General features: G+C 36.8%; 1 protein-coding gene across 10 annotated transcripts in view; it reads left to right on the top strand.

Moving 5' to 3' along the window:
* Positions 1-14201, top strand: part of Dmxl1 (Dmx like 1) — a 115686-nt gene that overhangs the window by 53381 nt on the left and 48104 nt on the right. For 6 of the 10 annotated variants that reach the window (XM_090325536.1, XM_090325530.1, XM_090325531.1 and 3 more), the window contains 7 exons: positions 501-762; positions 3855-4936; positions 5315-5506; positions 6866-6942; positions 9869-9996; positions 11013-11261; positions 11590-11703. In XM_090325536.1, coding sequence (XP_090181662.1) covers positions 501-762; positions 3855-4936; positions 5315-5506; positions 6866-6942; positions 9869-9996; positions 11013-11261; positions 11590-11703 — 2104 coding nt within the window. The remainder of the gene's footprint in view (positions 1-500; positions 763-3854; positions 4937-5314; positions 5507-6865; positions 6943-9868; positions 9997-11012; positions 11262-11589; positions 11704-14201) is intronic. The other 4 variants (XM_090325535.1, XM_090325533.1, XM_090325534.1 and 1 more) reach the window with 1 other exon arrangement.

Raw genomic sequence — 14201 nt, 5'->3', positions numbered from 1 at the left:
CTCAATCTTCAGGTTTCACCTGACTAGTTAGGCATGGGCCACTGGTGCATAGTGTGTTCTACTTACTTAAATGTAATTGAATATGTCCGGCTTTGTCTTCATGAACCTTAGAAAAGATTTTAGTGATTGTTTTTCAGTAATTCTGGAGAAAAATTATGGACATTTCAGATGTAACTTTTCTGCATCAGTTTGCTCTTTGTTCAATCTCATACAAGTAAGTCAAATAAAATTACTCAAACTGATACTGTTTAGAATTTTTATCTGATATATCCTGATGTCTAAATGTTTTTAGAACTACATATTTAGAACTAGGAAGCATATTTGCAAGTATTAGCATAAACTTTCTCAAGTAAGCCGAAGTAAAAGTAAGCTGAACTAAGTTAAAAGTAAGCTAAAGTAATTTTGGAGGCCGAGAAAGCCCATGTTACACTAGTTGTTAAAAAGTTAATTAAATTTATCCTGCAATGAAAGATGTTTACTAATGGACAATTTTTTTTAAGGTATGTCTTGAGAAGCTGAATGACATTCAGTTAGCTCTCATAATAGCAAGACTGTATGAATCTGAATTTGATAAATCTACAACATATAAATCAATTTTACGGAAAAGAGTTTTGGGCATCGATTCTCGTGTCAGTGAACTCAGTTCTTGGGATATAAGTGTGCGTTGTGACCCTTTCCTCCGGAGTATGGCATACTGGGTTTTGGAAGATTATAGTGATGCTTTGGAAACATTAATAAAGCAACCAGTCAGAGAGGATGAAGGTAAGCTGTAGTTCCACGTGGTTATGGAGTAATTATATTAATGCATGGTAGGTGTGCAGACCGTTGTTGGGTATCAAAGGTGACACATAAAAGATTGAATTTACCGCTGGGCATTAGTGATTCACAACTGTCATCTTAGCTACTCCGGAGGCTGAGATCTGAGGATCACAGTTTGAAGCCAGCCGGGGCAGAAAAGTCCCTGGGGGCCACAAACACTCAAAACCAGAAGTAGCACTGTGACCCAAGTGATACAGTTCTAGACTTGAGCACAGAGAGGCTCTGGGACAGCATCTGCTCCCAGAGTTCAAACACTATGTCTGACCAAAAAAACCCTAAAAGTTGAGTTTTGGGTTTTTGTGGCTTTGTGGATTGAGAATACTCAATTTTTTATCTCCTTATTTTCAGAGAGTTAAATTTTTTGCGAACAGCAAATTCAGAGTTTTCTATTGTTATGAAGTAGATTAAATATAAATATTACTAACATTTGACTAAAATACTTTGAAAAATGCTAATATAAAACTAGTTTTGTAGCTTAGATTCTGTCTACTGCCTTTTTTTTTTTTTTTTTTTTTTGTCGGTCATGGGGGCTTGAACTCTGGGCCTGTGCATTGTCCCTGAGCTCTTCATCTCAAGGCTAAAGCCCTACCCCTTGAGCCACAGCACCACTTGCAGTTTTCTGGTGGTTACTTGAAGAGTCTCATGGACTTAAGTGCCTGGGGTGGCTTTGAACCATGATCCTCAGATTTCAGCCTCCTGAGTAGCTAGGATTATAGGCGTAAGCCACCATGCCCGGCTTATGTCTACTGCTCTTTAAAAAGTTTTATAACTCTTACAGTAAAACTTGTATATGCTATAAAGAAAGTTGATTAAGATTAGAAATTGTGGGGGTCGGGGGAGCACTATCCTTGAGCTTTTTTTTTTTTTTTTGCTCAAGGCTAACATTCTGCCTTTTGGGCCACAGCTCTAGTTCTTGATTTTTGGTAGTTAATTGGAGATAAGAGTCTCACTGACTTTCCAGCCTGGTCTAGCTTTAAACCTTGACCCCCAGAACTTAGCCTCCTCAGTAGCTAAGAATACAGATGTGAGCCAACAGCACCTGGCTATGATTAAAAATTCTTAAGCTCAAACTCATAAGTGTTTTTATTCATGAGATAAATGACAGAGATTTCTTTAAATGGACCCTTTAGCGCTATACTTCTATATTTATTGTAGAAATTATTTTGGCTGAAGTGTTCATAGAAGTTAGTATAAAGTAGAATCCTTAAGTTCATATAAAATGGTGTAACTTATTTGTTGTTGTTAGTTTATATTATACAAGAGAGGTTTCCTTGTGTGGCATTTTTTCACTCACATAAAGAACAAATCCTTGTCAGTCTCCTAACATGGATTTCCTCTCTTCTCCCCCTTCTCGAAATAATTTCAGTAGGATTCCTTGTTTTACGTTCATCCATGCAAAGTAAAGTACATTGACATATTCATACTCTTTGTTAGATTTTGCTCCTGCTAGCGTTCATCCTGCTATCCAAGCCTTTAGATTTACGGTTTTCTTACTTTTTTTAAAAAAATATGTATTAATTGCACAAAAGGTTTTACTATGGCATCTCAGATATGCATATATCATGTTTTGTTCAGAATAACTCTGTTGCTTTCTTTCTCCCCACGTCCTAGTGATAACTTTTTATTGAAGTCTACTGTAATCATATATAGCTACATTATATTTTAAGATTATTTATTTTTCCTCCTTTTCTTTTTCCCTTATCCTCTTAAGTAGTCTCATAGTTAGAATCATGTTCTATCTGTGTACATACATATTAGGTGTGTATATGAATGCCTATAAATACGCATATTTGGTCTTTTGGGCTAAGCTTATCTTGCTCAAATATTCCAGTTTCATCCATTTTTCTGCAATTTGGATAATTTCATTCTTTCAGTGTAGTATGGGAAATTATACTGGGATTTGCTTTCCAAATATTTTTTCCATAGGTAGCATTGAATTATTTCTGATAGCTTGTGTCATTTGGAATACTAAACAGTGAAGTTTCTGGTTTATAGGTTTTTATGTGACATAATTAAATCTGATACGATGTGTCTTCTAGACTTAGGAGAATGCCTCGCATCTCAGTAGTTCAAGTCTTTTAGCCATCTGCGCTAAACATTTTTAAATGGACTTCTGTATAATTAAGAGGACAATAAAAACATCACTTTTTTACTTTTTTACCTTTTTGTCACTTTTTACCTTTGTGTATTTTAATCTGTATTTTTATTTAGATTAATACAAAATTGCATATTTTTAGAACCATTTAAACTTGAATTCTTCAAGAAGAAATGCAAAAGATAATAGTGGTTTTTCCCAAAATGATAGAAATAGTGACAGAGAAATATTTGTATTTGAAATAATGTCTGGATTTTTGGAACAATAATTATATTAAGTGTTGTTTTAGATCAAGGACCTCTTGCAGATAAGATGACTTTTGGACAGAGAACCACTTTATATAATTTATTCGTTGTAGATATCTAGGTAAAAAATAGTCTAAGCTATAAGCACAGTAAGCTACAAGTACACCCTGAGGTGAAAGTGTATGCAACTAAACATAAATGAAATTTAGACTTTCTGAGATAAGAGTAGATTTCAAGATGCTATTGGCCTTGGAGATGCTGTTGGCCTTGGAGGAGACAATATACAAGTTGTAAGCTTATATATGATATTTAAATGGGGGCTATACATGAATTAATTGGAAGGAATAGAGATAGAAAAGAGATGAAGTACTGGCCTCTTTAGTCACAGGCAGAGAGGGAGAGTCCAGCAAAGTAGAGGAATGACCAGCAGAGAAAGAAAAAGAATTAAGACTGTTACCTGAGGAGGTTTGTTTTAGTGGAAAGCAGAGTAGCTTGTTTTCTTATTATGTTGAAACATATTTCATTACAAATGTGTTCTTAACTATTCAATGCTGTGGATTGGTGGGGCCTATTAATAAAGTATGTTAAAAGACCAGCTGGATAAATGTAACATACTAGAGATAAAGTTCTGTATAATACACTCAATTCGATCTTAAACTTTTCAATTCTAAAGATGAATTTACATTTACTTTCAGACCAAGTCTTGGTGTCAGCCTGTAATCCTGCAGTTTTTAATTTTTACAATTACCTAAGGACACATCCTGTTTTGCTAAGACGTCATTTCGGATCATCTGATACATTTTCTGCACACCTGGGTTTACCAGGACAGAATGGACTAGCAGGAACAATTAGTTTAAGTGAAAGAAGGTTATTTTTTACTACTGCCAGTGCTCATCTAAAAGCCGGCTGCCCTATGTTGGCCTTAGAAGTATTATCAAAGATGCCCAGAGTCATCAAGAAAACAAAACATTTTTGTAAAGCATCTGGCTTTTTGGATACTAGTAAAGATTCCTCTCCACTAAAATTGGATGCAAAAGAAGATAAGTCTTCTGCAATTAGCTGGTCCCAGTCACTGACGAATGGGTTTGAATCTTCTTCAGAGGGTTCTTCAGAGAAGCAATCTAACTCCACTCTTTCCTTTGATTGGAGCCAACCGAGTGTTGTATTTCAGGATGATTCTTTAGAGTTAAAATGGGACAGTGATAATGATGAAGAAAATGAGGATCTCCCTATTTGCATGAAAGAACTAAAACCATTACCGGAAAAAGTAGATACCAAATTAGATGAAGTAAGCAGTTATACAGACTCTTGTAGCACCTTAGATGAAAATGACGTTTTAAATCCATCTGAAGATATAATTGCTGTTCAGTTAAAATTTAGAGCATGTTTAAAGATTCTCACAGTAGAACTCCGTACTTTGTCTACTGGCTATGAAATTGATGGTGGAAAGTTACGTTACCAGTTATATCACTGGCTTGAGAAAGAGGTGGTGGCTCTTCAGAGGACATGTGACTTTCGCTCAAATGTGGAAGAACTGCAGACCACAAATGGCAAAAGCAGAGATGAATTAGGATTCCATGAGGACGTTGGAGGTTTGCATCATCAAACAAAAGTGAAACAACTCACAGAAAGTTTTCAGGAAAAGAGACAGTGGCTCTTGAAATATCAGTCACTCCTGAGAATGTTTCTTAGTTACTGTATACTTCACGGCTCCCATGGAGGGGGTCTTGCATCTGTAAGAATGGAATTGATTTTGCTTTTACAAGAATGTCAGCAGGTATGCAACCTAGTAATCATTAAAAAAAAAAAAAGTACATGTTTGAAGCAGCTTTGGGTGTTGGATCTTTCTGTTTTAAATATTAAAATTTTATTTTCTCTATAACAGTTGCTTTTTAAAGCCTTCTCCTTTGTATGTTGCCCATCATGTTATGAATTTATAGAGTTGTGTCTTGTAAGATAATGATTAGGATGAGTGTTACTCTGTTGCAGTTTAAACTGTGATTGATAAAATGTTGAGCTCCTAAGATCTTTTCTAGGTTTTTACGTTTCTATATTTATAAAAATAGAAAGTTTTTAATGATTATAGAATTTTTAAAAAGAAGTTGCTGAATTGTTTAACGAGTGGACTATCCACTTTTTCTTCTATATTTTTAAGGAAACATCAGATCCACTGTTTCCTAGCCCTCTGTCAGAGCAAACCTCAGTGCCTCTCCTCTTTGCTTGCACAGCCAGTGCCAAAACAGTAGTTGCCAATCCATTATTGCACCTTAGTAATCTGACACATGATATTCTACATGCCATAATAAACTTTGATTCACCACCTCATCCGGATAGCCAAAGCAATAAAGTAAGTATGTTTGGCTTCCAGTTTTTGACTTAGCTGTATAGGATGAGATATCTAAAAGATGTATGTTTAGCCTTTGTTTGTAGCACACTTAGACAGAGTAGACAGCAGTTGTTACTCTACTACCTTTTTATTCTGGTTAAAGAAAGCGGGTTATGAATCACATTAATTTTATTGTGTTTCTTAAACTCAATGGAATGATGCTCAGTACAACAAATTTAATAATAATAATAATAAAATTGTATTTAAAAAAATCTAACCCTAAGCCAGGTCCCGGTGGCTCACACCTGTCATTCTAGCTTCTCAGGAGGCTCAGATCTGAAGATAGTGATTCAAAAGGGACACAAAAGTTCATAAGACTCTTTTATCTCCAATTAACCACCAGAGAACTGGAAGTGGTGCTGTGGCTCATGTGGCAGAGCACAGGGCCCAGGCCTAGAGTTCCAGCCCCACGACCAACATGTCCTCCCCACCCCCGCCCCCCCAAAAAGCCTAGTCTGTTATCCTTAGTTAGCTCAGTAAGGTAAGCACAGTAGATGAGCATGCAAATTCATGAGTGGTTCCTTAGGTAGTGCATTTAACCAAAGAACTGATTTTTTTTTTTAAGGTTGGGAGTTTGGCCTAGTGGTAAAGTGCTTGCTTAACATGCGTGAAGACTTGGGTTCAATTCCTTGGTACCACATACATAGAAAAAGCTGGTAGTGGTGTTGTGGCTCAAGTGGTAGAGGTCTATCTAGCCTTGAGAAAGCCCAAGCATTGGTTAGGCCGAGTTCAAGCCCCAGGACTGGCAAAAAAAGATAGAAATTTAATGTGTGGATATTTTTTTTTTCTTGCATGAAAGTATTACACATTTTAAAGATTTTTTTTTTGGCTGCTATCAGTTACAAGGAGCCTTTTGTTTGGTACAGAAGAATTGAACCGAGGTCTTCGTGCATGCTAGGCAAGCACTCTACCAGTAGGCCAAACTCCCGGCACTATTGTTTTTTGGATAGCTAGAATACATTGTAGTATTTTCCTCTTTGAAATTGCAATTATTAGTCTGTGCTTCCGTATTTCATTTAAGAAAAGAGTATGTTTAGTGTTAGAGGGCATGCTTTAAGTATGTGGCTCATTTTCTACTGGAAAGCTGAAAAAAGACATTCTTTAATTATACCCTTTATTCTTGAAAAATAGTGATGTATAGCAATTTTTTAATAATTTCTGCCAGAAGACTGTTTTGGGGTTTTTTTTTTGGAAATTTTCTCTTTAGGCAGAAATAAGTATAAGTAAAATATTTTTAAAAATCTTTTTAAAAATGCTAATTAGGTCTTGATAAAATTATACTTTGAAATCCTAACTTCATTTTGTTTTTGTTTTTTCCAGGTATATGTAATGCATACTTTAGCAGCCTCACTTTCTGCTTGTATTTATCAGTGCCTTTGTGGTAGTCATAACTACAGGTAAATATCTTTTTGAAATGTAAGAATGTTTACTGTAACCTGTGAGGTTTCATATTTTATACATTACTAATGTATAGCTATACATAGCAATCCTTTCAATAATTAAAAAAAGCACATGGCTGAGGTATTGTTTTTAATCTTTGAAATTTAGCATAAGAATTCAAAATAAATGAATCTCAAGTAAACAGCGTATTATTGATCAGTGCCTTTTGCTAGACATTGTGAGAAATGCTAATAATTTTAGGATGAATAGGTAAGGACTCCTTTCTCAAGTACTTTATGAATATAGTGCATCTAGATCTAGATCAGCGTCGTGTCTTTCAGCATTCTCACTCCCCTTCACTACTTTCCTTAAGTTGTTTTCGTTGGTCGTGGGGCTTGAACTCTGGGCCTGGGTGCTGTCCCTGAGCCCTTCAGCTCAAGACTAGTCCTCTACCACTTGACCCACAGTGCCACTTCCAGTTTTCTGGTGGTTAATTAGAGGTAAGAGTCTCACGGACTTTTGTGCCTGGGCTGGCTTTTAACGGCGATGCTCAGATACCAGCCTCCTGAGTAGCTAGAATTACAGGCGTGAGCCACCAGCACCCAGCTTACTTTTCTTAATTTTGTCACATACAGTGATTTTTGACTGTGTTCCATCTTTTGTCTCTTTACTCATCTACCCCTCTTCCCCTGGTTCTCCCCCCATAAGACCCCACCCCACTTGCTAATAAGAGAAAGTTGCTACTTAAGAACCTGAATCAGGAAGGCCCTGGGTTAAGGCAATCCCAGGAAAATAACTTCATAAAACTCCTTCTCAACTAATAGCTGGGCTAGATAGCATGCACCTGTCATTCTGTCTACATTATATCTATCTTTAATTCTTTTTTTTTTTTTTTTGCCAGTCCTGGGCTTGAGCACTGTCCTTGGACTTTCTCAAGGCTAGCACTCTACCACTTGAGCCTCAGCACCACTTCCGGCTTTTTGCTATGTATGTGGGTACCGAGGAATCGAACCCGGGTCTTCGTGCATGCTAGGCAAGCACTCTACCACTAGGCCAAACTCCCGGCCCCTATCTTTAATTCTTTGAGAGTTTTTTTTTTGTCTTTCTATTAGACACTGGAATTTGTGGGTCCATCTTATTTTTCTTTTCTTTATCTCTGTGTATCATTTAAACAGAAATTCTAACTTGTATTTTTTTAATACTTATTCTAATATTTTGTTTTTCTAATGTTTATTCTTCTGCAACATCCTACTTTGTATTTAAAATGAGTTTGTATTTTAGGAATTTTTATTATCATTATTAAAGGTCTTACTGATTTTTAAAGTTTTGCTGTCTTGCATTGTTGTCTATATACAGTACATTATGATATTTGATACAGTATACACAACATGTAGGGATCACGTGACGGTAATTAGCGTATATTTTGTCACCTCCAACATTTATTGTTCTTTGTCACAAGAAGACTGAAAGTCCTCTCTTCCAAGGGCATGAAGTTCCTGGAAGTGCTTGCATGCCCTAAAATGTTACTTTTCTTTACATTGTAGAGATGTATACAACATTCTTTTCTCTAATTGAGAGATGTAGTTCCTTGGGAAGATGTTGTAACAGTTGAATCTTTGTTTGAGTACAGCATTTGTAAACTAGCCATGGCTGTTTCTTTGACTTCCTTTGCAAGTTAGTTAAAAGCCTAGCTACAAAGTACCTGTGGGAGGGAGTGTTTTGAAACCCTGTAATTGTAATGGAGTAGAAAGTGTGTTGTTTTACTTAATCCCTTATTTAAAACACTGTTTTTTCTTGTTGTACATAGAGAAATTTTGTGTCTAATTTTTTCTTCATCCTCCATGATGAACTAATAGGTAAAGTAGATTTAGGGCCTCATCTATAAGATGAGGTCTAAATAGTCCTCTCCACAAGACAATATTGAATGTTGGGGTTTCCTTTCCTCACTTTTTACAGTGTAGTACCTTGAGTGAAATCACGCCTCAGTGTGTCACTTACTTGGTAAGACTTACCCTGAATTCCCAAATGTGTGACGTGCTCTTTTCTTTTACTTCAGTCATGCCATAGGCATAGTTTCATCTTCAAAAACAACTTGCCTGATTTTCCTACAAGAGTGTATCTGTGTCTGGTACACAGTTCAGTGCCTGATGCCAGGCAGGCTATGGACCTGAAACTAAATGTGCTCCTCTCCCCTATCCGATAGGCTGTTTTAAAGTCCTGTCTGTAAATCCAGGGCTGCTGGCTCACACCTGTAACCCCAGCTACTTAGGAATCTAAGGTCTGAGGATTGTGGTTCAAAACCAGCCCAGGAGGGAAACTCCATTTCTAATAAACTACCCAAATGCTGGAAGTGGAGCTGTGCCTGAAGTGATCACTAGCCTTGAGCAAAAAATGCGTAAGGACAATTCCTAGGCCTTGAGTTCGATCTCCTGGACTGTCTCCCCCACCCCCTGCTAAATAACAGAGTCCTACATGTGAGCTTGCTGCTCGTTCATTATGATGTAGTCTTCATTCTCTTTATACCTGTTCTGTATACTCACTATTAATGAATATTCCTAACACTTTGAAGTATGTTTTGATTTAAAAAGATGTAAGTATGTTGGGAGTGGTGGCTCACTCTTGTCATCCTAGCTACTCAGGAGGCTGAGATCTGAGGATCAAGGTTCAAAGCCAGCCCAGGCACAAAAAAAGGACCAGAGACTCCTGTCTCCAATTAACCTCTAGAAAATAGGAAGTGGGACTTGGCTCAAGGGTAGGGTGATAGCCTTGAGCTGAAGAGCTCAGTGATAGCACCCAGGCTTAGTTCAAGCTCCATGACCAACAACAAACAAAAAAGATAGTAAACAAAAATTAGTATTTAAGCTACCCTAGAAATTAGATCTCAAATTTAGAATTATTCATGTGAAATTCACTGTAGATTCAAATATTGTATTCTTTTCTTAGTTCATTTCACACAAATCAATTTACTGGAATGGTCTATCAGGCAGTTCTGCTCCCCCATCGACATTCTTTGAGAACAGGAAGCTTAGAAGAAGCAATAACTCCCAACACAGCACCAGCTCAATGGCCAGGTATAAGTAATGTATATATATATGTATGAGTTTCTCTTAATATTCTTTGATAATTTCTTTAATGTTTATTAAAAATATTAAAGAAACAAAAAGCTTGATTTTTAAACTTATTTCTTAATATATGATAATCACCAAATGTTCCTAGAACTGATACCAATTCTGTATTTATCAGTAATTTCAAATTCTGTAATTACTTATTTCTGTATTTCCTTGATTATATGAAATTACATATTGATTATATCAAAATAAGTGTTTTTGTTTGTTTGGGGTTTTTTTGTGGGCCATGGGGCTTGAACTCTAGGCCTTAGTTCTGTCCCTGAGCTCTTCAGCTCAAGGCTACCGCCTTACCACGGAGACACAGCCCACTTTCCATTTTTTTTTTTCTAGTGACTAATTGGAGATAAGAGTCTTGTGGTCTTTAGTGCCCAGGCTGGCTTTGAACCATGATCCTAACATTTCAGCCTCCTGAGAAGCTAAGATTACAGGCATGAGCTTCCACGCTCTGCCAAAATAAGTGTTTTGTTATATCATTTAAAAATTTTAAAAATATGCATCAGCAGTTTGTGTTATTTCAACTGGACTACTTAAAAGACTGAAATTGAAACCGGGCAAGTAATGCTCTTGTCTCCAAATAACCACTAGAAAACGGGAAGTAGGGCTGTGGCTCTAGGGGTAGCGTGGTAGCCTTGAGCTGAAGAGCTCTGGGACAGTGCCCAGGCCCAGTTCAAACCCATGACCCACCAAAAAAAAAAAAAAAAAGGAAAATGATAGAGGGGATATGATTGGTTGGAACATGCTACATGCTGTCAATATATGGAAATATGGAAATACAAGAATCATGGTTCAAGAACAGCCCAGACAGCCAGTTTGGGAGATCTTACCATGCAAAAACAGCTTTGGAGGCTTGGTTCAAATGTAGAGCCTTGCTAGTACGTGGCTCTGAGTTTATTTTCCTAGTCCTGCCCCCTATAACAAAATTTATCGTTAATAGTTTCTATGTTTGCTGTTTCTTTTAGGAATAACTTATCTGATTCGCCTTTTGAATTCTTCTGGCGAGGAAGCGCAGTCAGGACTTACAATCTTACTTTGTGAAATTCTTACAGCAGTATACCTTAGTCTCTTCATCCATGGCCTGGCAACCCATTCTAGTAATGAACTATTTCGGATTGTGGCCCATCCTCTAAATGAAAAAATGTGGTCTGCAATATTTGGTGGAGGGGCACATGTGCCCAACAAAGAACAAACACATGCAAAAGCTTTACCAGGTCAGTTTTTAATCTTGTCATTTTCTTTTTTTATAGGCTGAAGTCTTATTTATCCATAGGAATGGTAATTTTATCAGATCTAATTAATTTTAATTTAGTCATGGAAACATCTTGTTTCAGACTTTTTTTTAAGTAAATAGTTTTCTGGTGCAAATAAAATACTAAAAGTTTCTGGTATGGCCTTTAATCTTTAAGATACTCCAGTATCAATAATTAAAATTTTAAAATTTATTAAATATTCTATCAAAACTTCCATTTCTTTAAACTACACTGTATCATTGCTTTTTGTTCTATGCCAAATACATATTCTCTCTTCTTTCTTTGGCAGGAAGGCACTTTGCTATGCCTAGCCCCCACCAAGTAGTGGTGTTCTCCATGGAGTGTGTGGGCTTTTCCAAAGCTCTTTCAGCCATCACTTCCCATACTCCTCCCAGTCTTGCAGGCAAGATACTAGCTATAGAAATAGGCTTTTACAGTTTTCCTTGCTTTGTGTTCATTTTTGAGGGGTTGGAAGAATGGGATGGTTTTATTTTGCTTGACATTTATGGAAAGTTGACAAACTGCATTTAACCAAGCCATACTTTTGTTTTATAACAATGAATTGCATTTTAGAAAGCTACTTTTGCTTCTAAATTTGCCATTAAAATATTTTCTAACCCTTACATTTTATTATTTTTAACTATGGAAAATATAAAGATGTTGGTGCTAACCATATGAAATCAGACTATGGCTTGAAGTGACTTGAAAGTAGTTCATAAAAGGCTGCTTTATAATTTGCATATAATGACTGGCCATGAGAGTTTTTGGATTTCTAAGTGTTCATAATGCCATGAAATTTAATATTAAAATTTATCCACTACTGCTAAAACTATATATACTATGTTTATTTAAAATTTGAACCAACATCCAGGTGCTGGTGGCTCATACCTGTAATCTTAGGTACTCACAAGGCTGAGATCTGAGGATCCAGGTTTAAAACTAGCCCAGGCAGGAAAGTTCGTGAGACTCTGATCTCCAGTAAAATACTAGAGAAAGCTAGAAGTGGAGCTGTAGCTCAAGTGGGAGAGAACTAGCTACCCTCGAGCACAAAGAGGCTCAAGGACAGCACCCATAGCACTCAGGCCTTGAAATCAAGCCCTAGGAACAGGAAAAAAAAAAAAAGATTGAAACAGCAAACTTTCTCAACTTGAAAAGCATTGCCATGTTTCTTCTACTTGTCTGACCCAGCCGTGGTAATAGTGGGTTCCTGTGTTTTGAAGATGATATGGAGTAGATATAAGGATTAGTATGTAGTACTGGAAAGCCTATTTCACTCTAAACTGACAGGCTAAATTAAGAATATTTTAAGTGCTTTTCAAAAACTAAGCTTTTGGGCTGAGAGTTTGGCCTAGTGGTGGGGTGCACCTAGCATGCACGAAGACCTGGGTTTGATTCCTCAGTACCAGATACATATAAAAAAGCCGGAAGTGGTACTGATGCCCAAGTGGTAGAGCTCTGGCCTTGAGAAAGTCCAAGGACAGTGCTCAGTCCCTGAGCTCAAGCCCAGGACTGGCAAAAAAAAAAAAAAAAGCTAAGCTGTGTGCATATAATACATTTGAGAAGCCCAACAAGATGTTTTGTCTCTTTGAACTTTAATACATTTCCTACCTCTCATCTCTCTCATCTACACTCAGGATAACATGTTACATATGTGAGTATTTTTTTACAAGATATGTTAGAAATTTTGTGTGAGAAGGTCAGACAGTTTGCAGAAAACAGACAAGAATCACTTCATGATATAGGAAGATATTACTGCTATAATCTACACCAGCAATGACAGTGTCCTTAAAAGAAAATGTAAAAAGTGCCAAAAAATGTAAAAAGTGATTGATTATCTTGCTTAGATAGAAGCATCATCACTTGTGAAATTGGACAAGTAGCAGAGGAATGATTGCAGTCTTCCCTCCGTGGCTCCTGTGTTCCTTGAGCAAAGCCCAGAGCTGATCAGTTTTGGCTCTTTTAAGCTATTGCATACTAAAAGTAATTTCACTTCTTAGTGGGGCTGGATGTAGCTGTACCATCTGCCTGTGAGAACCCAGAAGCTACCTGAATATGATGAGGAAAGTAATGGCAAAAGCACTCAGAAAATGTGAATGACAGGACTCCCCTGTCGGCTAGCCAGAAAGTGTCCTCATTGAATGAAGTAGCCAAATACTTGGTTGCAGAGCTGATCTAGTTTGAAAAGGAGCAGAAAGAGCACTGAGTGTGTGTGGGGGGGAGGGATGAGGGGAGGGAGTAAGAGTATTAGTGTTGGTTAGAAGCAGCAGTTCTATGAAACAGAAGATCCACTGGAAACGGGAGAGAAAAACCTGAGATTGTAATCAGGTAGGATCATGGACTACGAGTGGTGCCTTTCAAGGTGAAGTACAATTAGGCTTGGCTATTTTGTTGAAAGACACCAATACTGCAAAGCAGACTGATGTTATAGGTTGCAGGTAAGCAAAACCGTGTTTAATCTCAATGCCCTGTGTCTAGTTGTATTCTATATACAGTATATGTTGTCTGCCAGCAATGCACATTGTCCACCACCTCTACAGATCCAATGGTCTGCACAATTAATATATACTAATAAAAAAATCAGTCAAGATTAGTATACATTTATATAAATGAGTATAAACTGTGTACTTCCCATCTAAAATCAAGAAAAACCTTCAAAGTTAGCTAAATGAAAACTGACTGATCCAGAAGAGGTCATTTTCCTGACAAGTGAATCAGTATCAAAGCAGTGTATACTGAAAATGAAGTACTTGTTATAAACAGTTTTCTGAAGGTGTTTTTGGAAGCTTAATACTAGTTGATGAGTTTGAAAGACAATATTGGTTTTTTTCTAATATAAATTTATTTTTAAGTTTTCTTTGGAATAATAGCCTCATAAACTACATTTTCTCTCATGTCCATTAA

Source organism: Megascapheus bottae, chromosome 38 (genome assembly GCF_031878675.1).
Source record: "Megascapheus bottae isolate mThoBot1 chromosome 38, mThoBot2.hap1, whole genome shotgun sequence".
Lineage (NCBI taxonomy): Eukaryota > Metazoa > Chordata > Mammalia > Rodentia > Geomyidae > Megascapheus > Megascapheus bottae.
This window is presented reverse-complemented; position numbering and strand designations above follow the sequence as displayed.